General features: G+C 56.7%; 1 protein-coding gene across 13 annotated transcripts; it reads left to right on the top strand.

The window, feature by feature from the left end:
- The first annotated feature begins 1,704 nt into the window (after nt 1-1,704).
- Nucleotides 1,705-18,862, top strand: DDR1 (discoidin domain receptor tyrosine kinase 1). Of its 13 annotated transcripts, none has more exons than XM_019631842.1 (20): nt 1,705-1,882; nt 4,929-5,091; nt 5,931-6,009; nt 7,664-7,793; nt 7,886-7,988; nt 8,208-8,436; nt 9,799-9,946; nt 10,181-10,289; nt 10,672-10,858; nt 10,970-11,216; nt 11,803-11,898; nt 12,018-12,169; nt 12,994-13,159; nt 14,132-14,242; nt 15,358-15,602; nt 15,774-15,901; nt 16,137-16,355; nt 16,836-17,070; nt 17,631-17,780; nt 17,895-18,862. In XM_019631842.1, the coding sequence occupies exons 3-20, from the start codon at nt 5,959-5,961 to the stop codon at nt 18,033-18,035; spliced, it is 2,847 nt and encodes a 948-aa protein (XP_019487387.1). In that variant the 5' UTR covers nt 1,705-1,882; nt 4,929-5,091; nt 5,931-5,958; the 3' UTR covers nt 18,036-18,862. The 13 variants fall into 13 exon arrangements, with proteins under 13 accessions (XP_019487387.1, XP_019487394.1, XP_019487388.1 ...); XM_019631843.1 differs by lacking the exon at nt 1,705-1,882 and adding an exon at nt 3,420-3,496; XM_019631844.1 differs by lacking the exon at nt 1,705-1,882 and adding an exon at nt 3,704-3,761.
- Nucleotides 18,863-19,910: the final 1,048 nt, after the last annotated feature.

Here is a 19,910-nt window from a genome sequence, read left to right on the forward strand (position 1 = left end):
AGAATTGTGGTGAGGGCCAAATGAGGCGACTGGGGAAAGTGCTAAGGGCAGAGCCTGGCAGCTAGCAATCCAGTAATCAGCAGCCGTCATCAGGAAGAGGCCAAGCCAAGGGCTGCTGAGAATAAATACCACAGGCATTTGGCAAAGGACAATAGAAAAGAGAAAGTGAAGATTCTAAGATTCTGTCTGTAAATTACAACATTTCTGATATATAACTATCAGGATATTTCACCCTAATGAGCCCTGCGGCTACCTAAGCTTCCACTCAGCCTTTCTTATTCCCCCCTTCATCCTCCCACCAGCAGCTGGCTCTTCCCCTCTTCCACCACAGACCTGCATCGCTTTCCCTCCAGGCTTTCGTTTCCTTCCTCAGTAGTGTTGGTCACCTGTGCAGCAAGCGCCCTCCAGTGTCTTTCCTGTTCATTGCAAGGACCATGCGGTCCACAAAACACTGATGGAAGGCAGGATTTGCCAGGAAGGGCAGGTCTCAGGAGACTGCTTTGTCTCCCCGCCTCCTAGGGAAGAGTAAGGAGGAGGGTCTAGGAGAAGTCCTGGGTGAGAAGCAGCAACTTGCCATCGATCTTTTTATGAGGAGTCCTCTCCCATCCATCTCAGAGGCCCCTAAAGAGACAACTGAATGATAGGTGAAAATACCAGGAAAACACCTAGCATGCGCACTGCTTTCCTGGAGTAGCTCCCCGTTTCCTCACAGCATTCCTGGCTGAGGGGCTGGGGGAGGCACCAGGCAGATGTGAACAGGATTAAGATGGATTAACTCCTCCCCGCTCAGCTGCTGCTCTGCTTTTGTGCACCAACACTGCTGCCAGAAACCACTTTGAAAATAACACAAATCTAGTTACACCATTTCCCAGCGCAAACCCCAAGGCCCTTCCTCCTCACCTTCAGAATAAGCTGAACTACTTATGAGATCACCTCACCTCACCTTTCTGGGTTTCCTCACCTGGACAGACCCTGTCTTCCGGTCCGCTGCATGTTCACATAACCACGCTCAGGCCTCCTTGCTATTGTTCCCTCCCATCCCCATTTGGTACTCTGCATCCTCTCCCCTCTGGTGCTGTGAGAGGCAGCAGTACTCGCTCCCTCCCTCCCTCCCTGCCCCCTCCAAGCCCAATCAGTTATCTTTGGCTTTGGGGATCCTATTTTCCAAACCAAGAATTGGAGTACATTGTCTGACAAGGACATTTATACTTCAGAGGGGACAGGTCAGAGTATGTTGAAAATTGGGGCTGTTGTTGAAAACTGAAGGTGATTTCTGGTCCGCAGGTACTTCCCGTGGCCACTGGTACAATTGGGGGCAACCAACTAAGAAACTGGTATTTTGGTTCTCCCCAGGGTGCAAAATCCCGAGGGAAGGAAGTGAATTGTGAGGGACCCAGGAGGTCCTTAAAGGACCACCACCAGTCAGTTCTAATCTCTCTGCTCCCACCTCATGGCTGTCTGTCCCTCTTGCCTGGACCCTCCCCCTCAGCAGGCGTCTTAAGCCTTCAGCCAAAGCCAGCCAGCACAGCTTTCCCCCCTAGCTGCCTTCCTTCATCTCTCTTTGTCCGGGGGCTCTTTGTCTGCGGTCTCCCTTTGGTTCAGTTTCCCAGTCCTCGGCCTCCCCTCCTTTTCTCCCTGGCTAGGCTGCTCCCTCCCTCTCTGCGGGGGCTGGGAGGCTCGGCTAGGGGATCCGGGCTGGGTTGCCATGGTCACATTGAAGCCGGGGCAGCTGGCCCGGGCAGCTGCTCCCGGCCTGAAGAGCGGACAAAGCCAGGCGGCCTTGGCAGCTTCAGGCTTGGAACCCCAAAGGCCTGAGACTGGGGGCCTGCCACCAGGATTGAGCTGGAGGTGAGAAGCAGGAAGCCAGCGCTGAACTGTGAAGGTAGGTGTGGGGACTTAACTGGGCCCTCCCCTCGAGGGAGGGACCAGGCGGTCCAGGCGGTAGGTGTGGTGGGAGGGACCAGGCGGTCCAGGCGGTAGGTGTGAAACGGAGAAGAGAGTTTCAGACTGTGGGCTGAGGGACTAGGATGTCCCTAAGGGGAGGTCTGCGGCCTCCGTGTCCTGTTGCCCAGAAATAGGTTTGATTCCATCTTTTACCTCCGGCCCCCCCTGGTCTGTCCCACAGTTGCCCCGTCCTTTCTTAGCTACTTTTATCTCCCCACGTCCCTGTGTTTTAACCCCTGTGCCCCAGTCTTCCTCCTCTTCTCCCATCTTTCGGTTTCACGCCAAACCTTTCTTCTCTTCTTTGTCCTTGTTTCTTGTACCCTTGGTCTGTCTGCTCACTGCTCAGGGATCCTCACCTTCCTGCGCTCATCTCCAAGTGTCCCCACTTTTTCCCCTGCCTGGGTCTAGCACCTTTCTCCCCAGACCTCGGGTTCCCCACCTTCTGCTGGGCGGTGTGCCCTTTACCTTTCCTCTCTCTGACTCCCGTCTCCCCTCATCCTTGGCCTCATTGTATCTCCTGCCTCTCTGAGTCCCATCGCCACTGTCCCGTCTCTCTCCATGCCCCAGGCCATCCACAGCTGAGCTCAGTGGCATCTTCCTCCTCCTTCCACTTGTGGGCCTCGGTTTCCCATTTGTACCCAGGCCTGACTCATGCCCAGGGCCTTGTCTGCCCCCTCATGCTGCCCACCACCAGCCAGTTCTCACACTCCCCAGCTGCTGACCCAGCTTGCTTGTGCCAGAGGAGCCCTGGAGTACCTCCAGGAAAGGGGGCTGCAGCTCGTGGGGGGCCCATCAGGTCCATCCTCCCTCTCACTGGTCCTGCCGGGCTTCCTTGCCATGGCCGGGTGGTCTGTAGGCCCGAAGCTACTCTCTCCTGTGTGCCTTTCCTCACTTTTTTCCCCCCAGCGGTTTTCCCTCCTCTCTTTCCTGGGCAGCAGGAGGCCATTGATTTGAAGGGGAGGGAAGCCTGGATGGGAGGGCATATATGGGGGAGGGGAAGAGTCCTTTGGGGGCTCAGGAGGACAAAGGGCCTCTGGAGCTGGGAGTGATGCAGGAGATGTGGGGGGGGCTCTGGATAGGTGGGTGGATGCTCGGTTTTGGTCCCGCTCTGGGGCCCAGGGATGATTGGGATTTCCCTCACTGGCCCCTGGGAATCTCGGCTCGGAGCCCCGCATTCCAGCCGGCTCCAGCCCCCTTTCCACTGTCACTTGACTCCGCTGGGCCCCAGCCCTGCATCCCTGCCACTCCTCCAGCCCTGGGCTGGGGTGAGGTGGGCATCACCGATTAGGAATTTCTCCTGGTGGCACTAGGGGGTAAGGGTTTCAGGATTTTACGGTTAACTCTACTATTTGTAATGGACGCCTCTGTCTGGCACAGCCATGCCACCTGGCCCGGTCAGCGTGGGCCTGGGGTGTGGAATGTCCCACTGGAGTGTAAGAGCTGCCCAGGTGAGGTTACTAGGGACACCCTGGCCCCACCCCCAGCATGACTCCACCCTCCGCCCAGCCTCTCCCGGCCCAGATACCCCAGCGACCATACTGTCTCCAGAGGGGTAGGTGCTCTGGGGGACCCGGAGGTTTGGTCAGAGGGGGAAGATGGGAAGAGGCAATTTTCCGAGTGGCCCTGGCTGTCTGTTAGTGAGTCCCTTAGCAGGTGGGGCACGCTTGGATCTGTTGTCGTCCCGTGGGTTGGCGCTCGTGCCCGTCTGTGCCTTGGCTCTCCCAAGGACCAGCCTCTTCCTGGTAATCTTTTGTGTACTTGTCTGGTTGGGACTTTCTGTTTCTTTCTTGGGACTGGTGTCTGGGACTGCACATAAGGTGAGTTTATATCTGCAGTGAGGCGCAGTGGGGTGGAGATCTACAATGAAGACTTTACTGTGCTGGTGACATTATGTAGGGGGTCTGCAAGTGTGGGGTTTGGAGAGGTGGGGCCGGGTAGTGCTGAGTGGAGTGAGCACCTCCCAGCCCAGCTCTCTGTCCTGCCCACCTCGCTCAGCAGCTCACTGTCGGTTGAATTTGTTTACCCAGTCTCCTCGTGTCTGATTTTCTCTTTGCCTCCATCCCCGTCCTCCCACCACTCACCTTGTTCCGGTCTATTCTTACCATTGGTCAGACCCTCCAACCCCCACCAGGGCTGGAGCTGGCTGGGCCTGAGGGAGACCTGCCCCGAGGAGGACGCCTGGGCCTTGCGCAGGGAGCCCAGGGCATCAGGGCCTGGGAGCCTGGACCCCAGTAGAGTTGCGGGGAGGAAATGGAAGGTGGAAGTAGAGAGAGGACGGGGCTCGCTAGTAGAGAGGAGCAGGCCAGTCCGGCTCTGGGGCAATGCAGGTGGGGGTGTAAAGCACCAGAGGCCCAGAGGGTGCCCGAGAGAAGCCAAGATTGGTATGAAAAGTGGGTTTGGAGCGGGTAGGGGGCTTGTTGGACAGGTGAATCCTGCTCCCTTCCCCCATCCAAACTCCTGCTGCTGGGCCGGGCCCGAGCCTGTGGGAACCTGCTCCTTCCCGGTGCCCTGGGGCTGCTCCCCTTCACCTCCCTCTCCAGGAACTGAGCCCAGAAACGGGGGAGTAGGGAGGGGGCCATTCCCTCACACGGCCTGGGCGTGTGGGAGGCCCTAAGCGGGGCTGCAACCGGCCACCGAGGCCTCAGCTTGGCGGTTCTCTCTTGCGGGAAACCTGGGAGGGTGGAGGGTGGAGGGAGCTGCGGACGCCGCACCGCGGGAGGGCACCGAAGGGGTTTACCAGGGAGGCTGGGCTGAGGGATGTGGGTGGGCGGGGTGCGGCGGGGCGGAGAGGAGCGCAGGCTGGTGGGCGGTGCCAGGCGTGGGAGCGGTGGGGCCGCGGGGCCACAGAGCGGAGAGGGGCGGGGAGGGCCGCGGCGCGAGCACCGCGAGCAGGGGGAGCGGGCAGGGAGGAGGAAGGGGGGGCAGGCGAGGGAGGCGGCGCCTGGGCCAGAGACGCCTAGCTCTGGCTCCTCTCCCCGGAACAGGCCCCCAACAGCTGCTCTGGGAGCCGCCGCCGACACCCGAGCCCCGCCGGCGCCTCCGCTCCCGTTCCCGGCTCTCCCCGCCTCCCCTCCCCTCGTTGGGACGCCGCCATCGAGGCCCCACTCCGGAGCCGGACGCCTGGGTCCTTGGGTAGAGCGATGAGAGGTAGGAAGAGCGGCGGAGGACCCTGCGGGGCGGAGGGGCGAGCGCGGCGGCCGGAGGGCGGGGGCCCGACCGGGGAGGGAGGACGTTCCCGGCCGCACTTGGTTGTCCAGCCGCTCAAGTCTGTCCCTGTCCGCTTCCCCAGTGCTCTGGCTTACTGTCTGCAAACACAGGAACCCCCTGACTTCGGGAAAGTGTGTTCCAACATTGAGGAAGGACCTCCCTTACCCAGTATAGAAGACAGGTGCTCTTATGTGGACCCACTGAATCATCTCCTCCTTCTTGGGAGAAGCGGACTCGCCCTCCCACCTGGCCAGTCCCTGCGGCCTCCACCCAGCCAGCTCCCAGTTGGGCAACCTGGCCAAAGCCCAGCAGAGAGGGACTGGCAGCCTAACCTGCCAGTGGCAGCCAGCCACTCATCCACACTGGATGGTCAGTTGGTTCTGCCCCCAGATAATGATCACCACCTTCAGTGTCCTTTCCCCCACTCCCTTTCCCCAGCCTTCACCCCACAGGTCCCCTGCTGGCTGGACATCCCTTTTCAGCACCTCCACCACCAGCCAGAGTCTGGTGCTCAGACTCACTGTTGCTGAGGTCATGTAGGTGTGTCTAGACTTGAGTGGTAGAGTGGAGACAGGTGAAAGCAGAATGTAGGGGTTGGCTCATCCTTATTGCCACGCCAGCCTCCGAGTTCCCACCCCGACTTTTCTGGCTTGCCGTGTGTATTAGGTGATGGGCCCCAGTTCTATGGGGATCCTGCCCTCTAGGGCCAGAGTGTGTGTGTGTCTTCCACTGTCTTCTGATTGCAGGAGCACGTGGTGTCTGTCATTTCATGTTCACAGGTGTCTGAAGATGGCTCTTCACTAAGTGATGGGCTTGGACTTTAAAGAAGACCAACGTGTGGATGGAGCCGATGTGTGTGTGAGCGTCTGTGTTTGCCCGGCTGGGTGGGAGTCTACATGTGTAACGGGTTCATGTGGATGTCACATATGTCTGTTACTGAAAGCCTGTGACAGGTTGTCTGTGAGAAACAGAGGTGTGTGTGCTGCAACTAGCCTGTGTTCACAGCAGGCTCCGTAAATCCGGGTGTCTGACCATGTGTGTCTATGTGTGTGCTCGTTCTTGTGTATATACAGAGGTGTGTGGGTGTTGTTATCTGGAGTGGGCTGGGGGTTGGGAGAAGAGGTGAAGGACCTGCCGTGGTGTCTGGCAGTAATGGGCAGGGTGGGGTGGGATTGGGGTAGGTCTTCTGGGCCTGTCCTCTGCCTGACTGGAGAGAATGGAGGGATGGGGGTGTCAGAGGATTGCCCCAGGCTGCTGTGCGTTTCTCTGCTGGGCTCTGTGCGCTGTGCTTTGGAGCCTGCTCTATTTACCTTTTGCTTTGTGTTTCTCGCCCTGCCTCCCCCTGCCTCCTATCCTCTGCCTGTCTTTGTATCTCTGCCCAGGCTCCTCTTGCTCTGTCTGGCTCGGATGACTCATCTGGGATAGGCATGAAGGTTACTCAGGGGAACAAGGGCCCTGCTGTTCCTGACAGTGGTGGGGGTGGAGAGTGGCACCCAAGAATTCCAGGCCCCTGTGAGCGGCTCCTGGACCCCCAAGGGACCAGGCATGATGCCTCTGGTTCTAGCTCTCCTTTGATACCAGGGTGCCCCCCGCAACTCAGTCAGCCCCCTCAGCTGCTGCTTCAGACCTGTGGGGTCTCAGCTGCCTCTTACATTCCTGCCCTAGAGCATTGTGGGAGCAGCTGGAGGAGGACAAAGGGATGGGGGAGTATCCCCCACTCCTACCTCCTGGGGTGACCTGACTTCCCTGTCTTTAGACCCACCCTCATCTCCAAGGCAACTCAGCCTTTTCCTCAGCTTTGGGCTCTTCCTTTACAGGCAGTTCCCTTCAGAAAGTGGGAACTGGGGGGATAGGTTGTCTGGTCTTAGGAAGGAAAGGCAGGGCAGGGAGATTTGGGGTATGAGGGGCGGAGCTAGGGGTCCCTCAGAATTCCAGGGCCTGGAAGAGAGGACAGGTCAGGATGCTTTTCCAGCACTGGGCTGGGGACGGTAGTACCACAGTTCATAAGGAAGTGTCAGTTGGAAAGGTTTTAAGTTGGGGGGGAAAGCTGCTTGGTCCCCAGTGAGGAAGAACAGGGGTTCTCAAATACTTGTGTGCACAGATCACTGGGGGATTGTATTAAAATACAGATTCTGTCTCGGTAGGTCTCGGGTGGGGCCTGAGATCCTAAATTTCTCCCAAGCTCCCAGGTGCTGCCTAGGTGGCTGGTAGAGGGACCAGACTGGGCCTAGCAAGGCTACAGAGGACTGTGAGATTGGAAGGATTTGGGGTCCCCCACTTGTCTTTGAATTCTGGGCTCCTAGGTGGGCAGGGGACCAGCGTTTAGCCCAGTGTCTGGCACATGGGAAACGTTCTAAAAATATAGCTGATGCTGTCAAACAACGCCTGTTGTAATTTTATGCTATTATCCTCAAAGTTGCCCATTCTGTCTCTCTGTCTACTGTTGCTGGCAGTGACCTGGTCTCCCTGATTGCCCTTTAAATTACCCCCCTACCCATTTTGTCCCCTACAGAGATGCTGTTCCCACCCCCCTAGGCCCGAGGGATCAGGAACTATGGGGCTAGGGGCCCTGTCATCTCCGCTACTGCTGCTGTTCCTGGTGGCAACTGGAGATGCTGATATGAAGGGACATTTTGACCCTGGTAAGGAGACTGGCTTCTGGGTCCCTGAGGGCTGGGGCTTGGGAGACAGAAAGTCAGGGGCCTTGACCCTCTGTGTGCCTGTATTCACCCAGCCAAGTGCCGCTATGCCCTGGGCATGCAGGACCGGACCATCCCAGATGGGGACATCTCTGCTTCCAGCTCCTGGTCAGATTCCACTGCTGCTCGCCACAGCAGGTATCTGGCACAGTGGGGCTGCCCTGGAGGGAACTCCTGGGGCCCCTACTCGCTCTCCCAACCCCTCTGCCCAAGCTGAGAGGCTTCTGAGAGGGCCACTGCCAAGGAAACCCGCCAAGGAAACCCCCACAGTCCTGGTGCGGGCGGGGAGCTCTAAATACTAGAGCTAGAGGTAGACCCAGGGCCAGATGTTCCCCATGACCTCCTGCCCCCTCCTAGGCTGGAGAGCAGCGACGGGGATGGGGCATGGTGCCCCGCAGGGCCGGTCTTCCCCAAGGAGGAGGAGTACCTGCAGGTGGACCTGCGGCGGCTTCACCTGGTGGCTCTGGTGGGCACCCAGGGGCGGCATGCTGGGGGCCTGGGCAAGGAGTTCTCCCCCAGTTACCGGCTGCGGTACTCCCGGGATGGCCACCGCTGGATGGACTGGAGGGACCGCTGGGGTCAGGAGGTGAGGCTAAGAGGGACAACACCTGGGAAGAGAGGCTCTTCTGTCCTCTAGCTGCACTTTAAATGTCACCTATCCACTGACGGTTCTCCAGTTCATACCCTCTCCCGCCCAAGCCTCTCTCCCTGAGCTTCATGTAGTGATACACACCTGACCAGCTTTTGGGCCTTTCCATATAGATGTCTTGAACTTACCATTAACTTCCCAAGCTGAACTTGAGTCATATTTTCATTCCAAGCCTGTTCCACCTCCAGTGTTCTCCGGCTCAGGAAATGGTCCCACCATGTGCCCAGTTGTTCGGGGCCGTGAGCTAAGATGATGGCTCTGACTTATCTTGTTCTCTCACCTCCTACTTCCAGGGCCTGAGCAAGCCCAGTCTGTTAACCTCCACGATGTGTCCTGAATCCAACCACTTCCCACCACCCCCAACACTCCCTGCTTAGATGAAGGCCGGCTGTGGTCTCCACACTGTTCCCCCTGCTTCTGCCCTTTCTTGCCTGAAGTAGGGTCTTGCCCTAGAGGCTACATCCAGTATACCTTAGAAAACGTGAGATAAGTGCCGCACAGCCAGCTCCCAGCCCTCACTGGCTCCCCACTCTGCCATAATGAAAGCTGAGCTCCTTCCTGAGTCTGAAGCTGGACCTGCTGGCCCCTCGCCTCATCCTTTCCTCCTGCCTCCTGTTCTTGCCCCACCAGGGCCACACTGGTTTTCTTGCTGTTCCCGGGACAAGCTAGGGGTCACCCCACGGCTGCAGAACATTTTCACTTGCTGTTTTCTGTGCCTGGAAAGCCCCCATGTCCACAGTCTCTCCTTCACTCCATTTAGTCCTCCTCCCAGATGGCATTTCCTCAGAGAGCCTTTTCTGACACTACCCTGCTGCTCTGGTCCACATCCGGCCTCTTGTTCTTCACAGCTGCTTCTCCTGGGGAACTTGCTTATAGGGAAGTGCTGGTGCTCACCACCGAGAATGTGCCTAGGGGCACAGAGGGCGCTGGATCAATGCCTGTGGAGTGAACAGGGGGCAGGGGAAGCCCGAAGCTGGGGTTCAGAGCAGTGAAGACGGGGTGGAATCCAGCACAGTGGGATGAGTGGCTTTGAGACAAATGGATGGAGCCAGGCAAGAAGTTGAAGAGCTGACACTGGAATGGAGAACAGACCGTTGGGCTGAGAGAGGTGCCAGAGGTCTCTGCTGCAGCCCCTCCTTTTACAAACACCCGGCAGCCCCGCAGCCCTTGTGCTTGGGGCCCCCTTTCATGGGTCTCTGTGTGGCTGTCATGGGCTGGGCCAGGGTGCAGCTGGTGAAGAAGAAGTTAAATCTGACCTGGAGCCTTTCCCACCCATCTGCCCTGTTTCCTGGCCCACAGGTGATCTTAGGTAATGAGGACCCTGGGGGAGTGGTACTGAAGGACCTTGGGCCACCCATGGTCGCCCGACTGGTTCGCTTCTACCCCCGGGCTGACCGGGTCATGAGTGTCTGTCTGCGGGTGGAGCTCTATGGCTGCCTCTGGAAGGGTGAGTTGTTCAGGGTTCTTGCCCCTGAGAATGTGTTTCCTGTCCTGGGGAGAGGGACATCCAGGATCCTCTTTCTCCTGTCGGGAAGCTGTTACTGAGTGAGGAGGGGACTGGCCAGCATTGTGTCCTCCATGCCAGTGTGTCTGTGGGGGCTGGTACGAGAAAGGGGACTGGTGCAGGGGTGGGGGACAGAGGCTGCATGTCTCTTACACCCCTCCTCCCACCCTGTCCTAGATGGACTCCTGTCTTACACGGCTCCCGTGGGGCAGACGATGTACTTAGCTGAGGCTGTGCACCTCAATGACTCCACCTACGATGGACACACCACGCATACCGTTGGCGGGTGAAAGAAGCAGGCTTTGCAGGACACAGAGCCTGGAATGGGAGGGAGGACCAAGTGGGTGGGGTAGGGGTGGTAGGTCTGGGCTGTGAGATGAAAGAATGGGGAGGGGACGGGTTAGATGGGGCCTCAAGGGACAGAACCAGGATTGAAGGGTAGCAAGGCCACCACTAGCTCATGTGACACTTGGTACAAATTTGATCATAGGGTGAATGGTGTGTGCTTTGTGCAGCATATGACTCAGAGCACCCGCCATAGTCCTGGGGGTGGGAAAAATGCAGCATGAGGTTGGCCAGGCCACTGCCCAGGTCAGGGTTGCAGAGCACCTGGACAGGCAACACTTCCTTCTCTTCCAACATCCTCTTCCTCTGCCCCTCCTCTTCAGACTGCAGTATGGAGGCCTGGGCCAGCTGGCAGATGGTGTGGTGGGGCTGGATGACTTTCGGAAGAGCCAGGAGCTGCGGGTATGGCCAGGCTATGACTATGTGGGCTGGAGCAACCACAGCTTCCCCAGCGGCTATGTGGAGATGGAGTTTGAGTTTGACCGGCTCAGGGCCTTCCAGGCCATGCAGGTAAGTGTAGCCAGCTCCAAGGCAGGACTCTGAGACCAGGGAGGGTGGTCCTGGGGTGCGCACTGGGCTCTCCTGGCCTTGACCCTGTGTCCCTCCTCCCCTTCCCCCCAGGTCCACTGTAACAACATGCACACCCTGGGAGCCCGCCTGCCTGGTGGGGTGGAGTGTCGCTTCAAACGGGGCCCGGCCATGGCCTGGGAGGGGGAGCCAGTGCGCCATGCCCTGGGGGGCAGCCTGGGGGACCCCAGAGCCCGGGCTGTGTCAGTGCCCCTGGGCAGCCGTGTGGCCCGCTTCCTGCAGTGCCGCTTCCTCTTTACTGGACCTTGGTTGCTCTTCAGTGAGATCGCCTTCATCTCTGGTAAGCCCCTGATGTGGGCTCAGTGCCCAACCTCTGGGACCCTTCAGTGCTCCAAGCTACCCACCCCTAACTCCATATCTACCCATTACCCATGAGACTTCCAAAGCGGGGAGACGGCGAGGGGGACAAATAATTTGAACCCCTTCCTCCCCCTTCTCCCTCACCTGCTTCTGTCTTTTCTTTATGAGCCCCTCATTCAGGACTGATGTTGAACGAGTATGACAGTGCTGGTTATTAAAATATTGAAATACTGTGCGCCGGTTGGGAAATAGCCTCTTCTCTAAGCCTCCTGATACCAGGATCCCCGCCCTACTCCCCCCAACACCCTACTCCGCCCATCCCTGCCCCCCCCCAAGCCCTGCATCTCCCACAGTCCAGCAACTGAAAGGTTAACATCCATCATAGCCAGGCACCTCCAGACCCTGGGACCCTGTTTTCACCCCCTTCTGATTGGCTGGGACATGTGTTGAGCGTCAGCCCTGCTCCCACTCCTCACTGGATGACTGCGTTCCCTGGGTCTCCTGCAGTATGCCTCCCTGTGTCTCCCCTCCTGTCTGACTCCCCTTCTTCTCTTCCTTCTCCTCAGATGTGGTGAACGACTCCTCCTTGGCTATGGGGGGAACCTTCCCACCAGCCCCCTGGTGGCCACCTGGCCCACCTCCCACCAACTTCAGCAGCTTGGGTGAGCAGCCCTGGGGCCTCCTCCCTTCTCGGGGTGGGTCCTGTGCTGCCGCTGCTCCCTGGGCACCCTCCAGATTGCGGGGGATGCCTCCTGCTGTCCTGACCCCCTGCCTCCACCAGAGCTGGAGCCCCGGGGCCAGCAGCCTGTGGCCAAGGCCGAAGGGAGCCCGACCGCCATCCTCATCGGCTGCCTGGTGGCCATCATCCTGCTGTTGCTGCTCATCATTGCCCTCATGCTTTGGCGGCTGCACTGGCGCAGGCTCCTTGGCAAGGTGGGTGGGGCCAAGGTAGCGGGGCCATATGTCAGCAGGGTTGGGGTCCCTGGGAACCCAGAGCACAACCTAACCAGAGTAATTGGGGGAGGGCTTAGTAAAGAGACCACTTATAAAAGTGAGGGTGTGGGGCGCATGGAAATCAGGAGGAGTAGTGCGGTTCCCCAGGGCTAGACACCACAGAGCAGTCACCATCAGGCACCATGGGGCACCATCCAGGCAGGCTTGATGAGAGAAGGCAGCACTTACCAGAATTGGGGGAGCGAGTCTGTGGAGAGAGCGTCTGGAGGGGGCAGCAGACTTTGCTTCAGGAATGCAGCTAGCCTGAGTCCACCCCTCAGGGAGGGGCTGGGAGAATAATCACCCTGACTTCACTTGCCACCACCATTTTCCACCGTCACTTTCCACCAGCCCTCCAAGCTCCTGCTGGGGCTCCTCTCTGGCCAACCCAGACCCAGCCCGTAGATGCAGTCCACACTGTCAGCCTCTTGGGACAGAAGCCGGGTGGGAAAAGGTGGAGAATGGAGCTGGAGGAGTGAGAAGTCTGGCACCCTCGAAACCTATAGCTTTTGGGTGCGAATCCCTGGTGGTGATGAGCATTATTATGGACCAGTCAGATTTGGGTGGGCTCCCATCGTGGGACATCACGGAACTCACTTAAATGCTCTTGAGCCTGTTTATTTACCTGTGAAGTGAATAGTAGATACAACTCCAGGACTGTTGTGAGGACCGAAGGAGAGAACATGAGTATAGCATTTAACAAAGAGCTGGGATGTACGTGCTAAGCAGTAACACACTTCACATTTTCTCTTCCCCATGACAAGGCTGAGCGTCGGGTATTAGAAGAGGAGCTGACCGTTCATCTCTCTGTCCCTGGGGACACCATCCTCATCAACAACCGCCCAGGCCCTCGAGAACCGCCCCCTTACCAGGAGCCTCGGCCTCGTGGGAATCCACCCCACTCTGCTCCCAGTGTCCCCAACAGCTCTGGTAAGACCTGCCTTGTTCCAATTCTACTTCACCTCTCTACCTGTTTTCTTATTGTGTTCCTTTCCCACTCCATTCCCATTCCCTTCTTTTCCTGTCTTCCCCAGTTTCAACTCATTTTATATCTGTGCCCCTGGTCACCACTCACTATACCATTCCATGTCCCTACCATATAATCTCCCTCAAGAATTTCCCATGCATTACCCATAATCCTTAGGGTCTCATCCTGTCTCTGTGTCCCATCTTCTCTGTTGTGCCTTCTCATTGTGTCTTTCTGACCCATCTCCTTTCTCCTAGACTCACCATGTTCCTTCCTACCTTCCATCCGCCCATCTATCCATCCATCCATCCATCTACCCATCCATCCATCGTGCATCCATCTATATATATTCATATATCATTCATTCATTCATTCATTCATATCTATCATTTGTCCATTCATCCATCATGCATCCATCTATCTATATTCACACATCATTCATTCATTCATCATGTATCTATCATTTGTCCATCCATCCATCCATCCATCCATCCATCCATCCATCCATCCATCCATTTATCCTAATCACCTATTCATTAATCCATCCATCCATCCATCATCTGTCCATCCATCTATCCATTCATTTATCCTATCCATCATCTATTTATCCATCCATCCATCCACCCATGATCCATCCAACCATTCATCCATCACCCACCTATCCATCCATCTATCCATATATATATTCATATATCCATTCACCCAACCAGCCATTCATCATCCATCCATCATCTATTCATTCATCCAGCCATCCATCTACCCATCCATTCATTACCCATCTAGCTATACAGCACTCTTCAGATCCTTGTTTTATCCTATCTCTCTTAGTGCATTCGTTCCCGTCAGCCCTGGTCTTGCCCTATTTCAGGTCTGCCTGTCTGTCTAGCCTTGAGTCTCATCCCTTCCCCGTGTCTCCCCCCTCCTTCTCCCGACAGCGTTGCTGCTCTCCAATCCGGCCTACCGCCTCCTTCTGGCCACTTACGCCCGTCCCCCTCGAGGCCCGGGCCCCCCCACACCCGCCTGGGCCAAACCCACCAACACCCAGGGTAAGCCCCTCTGCCCCTGGGCTCTGCCAGGCTCCCCGTACCTCTACTGGGGCAGGGAAAAGTCCTCATACCTTGCACTCCCTGCTCTCCTCACTGTGGCCTCTTCTGCTCTCCTGAGTTCCCACAGAGGATGCTCTTGTGCCCTTAGCTCTCCTCTGCTGCTGCTTGCTCCTTTTTAAGGCCTCCCCCTTGAGCTGAGGAGTAGAAAGCTCGCTGGTTCTCAGCTCTGCCCCCTCCTCCTCTTCCACTCTATCTCTTCAGCTCTCCAGAGCCAGAGAGGAGGTTTTGGTGGTGGCCCAGGTTCTCCTGTAACTCCTCCTTTGTTCTCCCCTTTCTCTAGAGCTGCAAGGAGGGCCTCTCACCCTGGGTGCTTGCCTTCTCCCCCCATGAGTCCTCTCTCTGCAGTCCCAGAGGTGAAGGCTCACGCCCCTGCCCTCTCTGTCTGCCCTTCCTCCCCTTGGTGTTGCCTTTTCATTGTCATCCTTCTCCAGGGCTCAGAGGGGACAGCTCTGCCTCCTCTCCTCTGTCTGTAGACCCCTTGTTGTGCGGGCCATGAGGAACTGTTCCCCTCTGCCCTCTCTGTGTGCCCGTCTCTGCTTGTCTTTGAGCTTGGTGTGTTGGGTCAGGGAGGTTTTGGATAACCATGGCAGGGAGGGGCCAAGGCTGAAAGTGGGAGGTGGGTGGGAGAGGGGAGAACAGCTAAGTGAAAGGGAGAGGCTGGCAGTGAGTGGGACAAAGGTTGGAAAGTGGAGGGTGATTGGATGGCTGGCACCCTCCTCCTTCCGATGGTGGGAAGAGGAATTCCTCTTCTAGACAAGACTTAACTCATGGTCTCTTAGGCTGTGCTGGGATCCCTAGAGAACAAGACTTTATGATATTTTTTGCTCAACTATCTCCAGTGCCTTGAAAACTCTGGAATGGCTAACCCTCATCCCATGCCAGCGTCTCCTCTGGTTTGAGGGTGGTGGGTGGAATACCAGGAAGATGATGGAGGGTAGACCCAGTCTGTCACCCAGCTGGGAGACAGGGCACCCCTGGGAGGTGGGGTGTGGAGAACACGGCTTTTAGGGGCTGTTCCTGATGCCTCTTCTGTCTTCTTTGTCTCACCCCTCCAGCCTGCAGTGGGGATTATATGGAGCCTGAGAAGCCAGGCGCCCCTCTTCTGCCCCCACCTCCCCAGAACAGCGTCCCCCATTATGCTGAGGCTGACATAGTCACTCTGCAGGGTGTCACTGGGGGCAACACCTATGCTGTGCCTGCGCTGCCCCCAGGAGCGGCCGGGGATGGGCCCCCCAGAGTGGATTTTCCTCGGTCACAGCTCCGCTTCAAGGAGAAGCTTGGCGAGGGCCAGTTTGGGGAGGTAAGTAGGCTCCCTGCCAGCCCTCAGTAGTGTCTGACTCTATCTAGGGCTTGGACGCCATGCCCACATATCCCCTTGGCCAGGAACCTGTCATCTGTGACTATTATCCCAGTTGACTCTGTGACCTTGCTGAACCTTGTGACCATCTAGCAAATGACCTTCTTTCTCCAGGTGCACCTGTGTGAGGTAGAGAGCCCTCAAGATCTGGTCAGTCTTGGTTTTCCCCTTAACGTGCGCAAGGGACACCCCTTGCTGGTAGCTGTCAAGATCCTACGGCCAGATGCCACCAAGAATGCCAGGTGAGGACCAGGGATGGCGCCTGGAAGAAGGGAGGGAGGTCATGACAAGCAGGGAGCGCCCTAGAGAGAAACATGGTAGAGACAACAGAGGGGCGTCTGGGAAGGAGGTTCCCTACTCAGGTCCCCACATCAACACAGTGAGCATGTGTACTGGGTGGGGCGCTGGTCTGTGTGAGCAGGGGAAGGTGCAGGTCGGCCCCTTGATGTCCCCACTACCTTCTCCCTGCCTCTGTAGGAACGATTTCCTGAAGGAGGTGAAGATCATGTCGAGGCTAAAGGACCCAAACATCATCCGGCTCCTGGGCGTGTGTGTGCAGGACGACCCCCTCTGCATGATTACCGATTACATGGAAAATGGCGACCTTAACCAGTTCCTCAGCGCCCACCAGCTGGAGAACAAGGGGACCGAGGGGGTCCCTGGGGATGAGGAGGCTGCCCAGGGGCCCACTATTAGGTACCCACTTACTTAGGCCGGCCCTTCCCTGAGAGCTCCCAAGAGGATCTCCCCTCCCCTTGCTCCAGCCTGGTGGCAAAGAGGGGAGCAGGGGGTGAAGAGGCAAGAGGCAAGTGGGGGCCTGGGATGGGGAACATATTCATCCATGAACCTGAGGGGCAGAAAGGCTGGAGATGACTACAGTGAGGGTGCTGAAGGGACCTGGACCCTGTCAGGAAGTTCCCTGTGCCCCCTGTCACCCTCACTGCCCAGGTCCAGATCAGGGAGGGTAATAGAATTGCTAGCTTTCTGGGGTTGGATGAGCCAAAGAAAGGTTGCGTGGGCACCTACCCGCTGGCCTCCACTTGGGCCTCCCCTCTCTGCACGGGAAGTCGGTGTAGCCTGGTCACGGGGAGGGAGCTATCCTTCCTTTCCGGGAATCTGTGAGGTGGGGACGACCAGGGCTGCCCCCGACCCTCTGTCCTTGGCTCCCTTACTCAGCTACCCAATGCTGTTGCACGTGGCGGCCCAGATCGCCTCTGGCATGCGCTATCTGGCCACACTCAACTTTGTGCATCGGGACCTGGCCACAAGGAACTGCCTGGTTGGGGAAAATTTCACCATCAAAATTGCTGACTTCGGCATGAGCCGGAACCTCTACGCCGGGGACTATTACCGCGTGCAGGGCCGGGCAGTGCTGCCCATCCGGTGGATGGCCTGGGAGTGCATCCTTATGGTGAGAGGCCTGAGAGAGACAGGCAGGGTGGGGCATGGGCTGCCACTTGGAGCTCTGGTCTCGTTCAGTCACTTGCTTTTCCTGGAGTGCAGTTTCTGCAGCTAGAAAGTGAGGGTTTGGACCAGTGCTCTGTAAGATTCCCTCTGGCTCAGGGACTGGAGAAAGCAGGGAGGTATGGAGTGATGGGAAAGGGTCTAGGAGCCAAGAGTGGGTTCAAGAGGTGAAGCCAGGGTAGCAGAGAGCAAGAGAGACAGAGGGAGACATGAGGCTAGAGATAGGCGGGGATGAGTTGGGAGTTAGTCAGGACCAGATGATGGGGGCGCAGGAGGATAGAAAGGAAGGAAGGTAGAAGAGGAAAGAGGTGAGAGGGAGGGGACTAGAGCCTGAGGGAGGGAGGGACAGGCTATTGGGAAAGAGCCAGCGGGGGGGAGTGGAGCACCTGGGGTTGGGGGGAGTCAGGCTGGGGAAGTGTTGAGTGGACGTGACCCCCTGTGGGGCAGGGAAGAGGGTCTGTGTTGCCTGATGCCTTTCTCTGCCTGTTAACCTTATCCACGCACCAGGGGAAGTTCACAACTGCGAGTGACGTGTGGGCCTTTGGGGTGACCCTGTGGGAGGTGCTGATGCTCTGCCGGGCCCAGCCCTTTGGGCAGCTGACTGATGAACAAGTCATTGAAAACGCAGGGGAGTTCTTCCGGGACCAGGGCCGGCAGGTCAGAGCAGAGGGGAGGGAAGACGGGGCCAGGGGGCTGGGAGGGCCAGAGCCTGTCATCTTGGAACTAAAGAACCTTTCCCTGCCTTTCATCCACACTGCTGCCACTATGTAGGTATACCTATCCCGGCCCCCCGCCTGCCCACTGGGCCTGTATGAGCTGATGCTTCGGTGCTGGAGCCGGGAGCCTGAGCAGCGACCCCCCTTTCCCCAGCTGCATCGGTTCTTGGCAGAAGATGCACTCAACACAGTGTGAATCATGACACCCAGCTGCCCCTCCCTCAGGGAGGATTCAGGGGAAGCCAGCGGCACAAATGAGGAGCTAACGGCACCTCCATTCTCCCTCCTAACTTCCCTTCACTTCTGAGAGAGGGGCAGTGTGACCGAAGGTGGGCTGGGCCTGCCGGGAAGCTGATGACCTTACTTTCCCAGACACACTCTCATGCTCCCTTCCTGCCACCCACCCAGCTGGCCCTGTGGATGGGACCCTCTCGGACCTCGTCTAGCCATCCCTTGGGGGAGGGTGGGGGTACATACAGGGCAGACACTGGACATGGCCCCTTGGAGCACCTGGGCCCCGCTGGACAACACTGGTTCCTGGAGGGAAGGCTGTGTCCCCCAGCCTCTCTCTTTCCAGCACACACTGGACCCCACTGGCTGAGAATTTGGGGAGTGAGGACGACAAAAAAGGGAGAAAGACGTTCCCTTGTGCTTACTCCTGGAATTGTCCTCAGCTTTGACTTCTCTCCCCTCCATCCTCTGAAACACTGGACCTGGGCTTGATCCTGCCCCCAAACCCCCGTCATGCCCACCTCCCACCTGCCATGTTGTACCTAGAACTTCTCTAAGCCTGTATGTTTCTGTGGAATAAATATTGGGATTAGGGGGAAAGAGGGAGCAAAGGTCTATGGCCCTGGGGTAGGACATCTCTATCGTAGCTGCCACATTGGTTTTTCTATAATCACTTGGGTTTGTACATTTTTGGGGGGAGAGACAGATTTTTACACTAATATATGGATCTAGCTCAAGGCAATTTTAATCCCCTGCACTAGGCAGGTAATAATAAAGGTTGAGTTTTCCACAGCTGTGAGTAGGTTTCTTCGGGTTTTGGTAAAATCTCCTGCCTCTCCCTTCCCCCATCCCCTTTTCTCTCTTTCCTCCTCCCCATTTCCTACCATGCATTTTGCGCAGCATAGCGTTCTGTGTCTCCATAAGCCAGGCCCTTGCCTGTGGGACCTGAGGTCCCACATGAATGTATGAACCATGTCAATTCCAACACGAGCTCTGCAGGAGGCCAGGAGGGAGGTGGATTAGGCCTGGGGTTAACATTGTTTGACCCATTGACCCCTCTGGCAGCCTGGAGAGATCTACAGACCTACTGAATTATGTTTTAAAACCCATTAAAAAAAGTGTGTGTATATATAGATATATGATTATAGAGGAAGTCAATTGAAAGGGTTTACCAAAATGTTAAAAAATTATATATTAACGTGGTTCTTTTAAATATATTTAATAAGATCTAGCAGCAGGTGTAACAACGACTGACATTTCCAAACAGTATAACGATAGATTACATTCTGAGATTTCTACAACTGCAGTGGGATATGAAAATAGCTGTGATGTCTATTAATGACAAGTCACACACACTGCTAACACTACTGAGGGTTTTGCTCATATTCATACTTGAAGGGAATGCTAAATTTCAGTTAGAGATTGATAAAAATAAAGGTGTCTTTTTTTTCCTAGCCCACATTCTAGGACCTCACTCCCACCAAGGGTCTGGAAGTCCCTGGTGGAGAATTCCTGGAATTAGGGTGATCAAGTATGTAAATCACCCAGTGGGTGTGGGCTATCTCACTGGGAGCCAGAAGCAAGGGCTTAAAGGATCTCAGAGGCTTGGAAGGCTGAGCCACAACCACCAAGAGAACATTTAACAGAGTTCAAATTTGGTTGGAAAGAAAAAAGAAATTAGTTGCAAATATTAGAAAAGGCAGACCCATCTTGATGGTAATGGGTTGTCGGAAAAGTCATGACGCATTTTTGCAATGAAGACCAGAAACAATACGTCATGACTTTTTCAACAACCCAATAGTTCATGTGAAACAAAGGTCATGGTTGATACTCACAAAAT

Source organism: Hipposideros armiger, unplaced genomic scaffold (assembly GCF_001890085.2).
Source record: "Hipposideros armiger isolate ML-2016 unplaced genomic scaffold, ASM189008v1 scaffold_1050, whole genome shotgun sequence".
NCBI lineage: Eukaryota > Metazoa > Chordata > Mammalia > Chiroptera > Hipposideridae > Hipposideros > Hipposideros armiger.

Bases quoted from the DNA above. Each gene is read 5' to 3' on its own strand.
- DDR1 (XM_019631842.1), top strand. From the start codon at position 5,959: ATGGGCTTGGACTTTAAAGAAGACCAACGTGTGGATGGAGCCGATGTG. The intron at 11,899-12,017 runs GTGAGCAGCCCT...TGCCTCCACCAG, and splicing joins CACCAACTTCAGCAGCTTGG to AGCTGGAGCCCCGGGGCCAG. The intron at 16,356-16,835 runs GTACCCACTTAC...TCCCTTACTCAG, and splicing joins GCCCAGGGGCCCACTATTAG to CTACCCAATGCTGTTGCACG.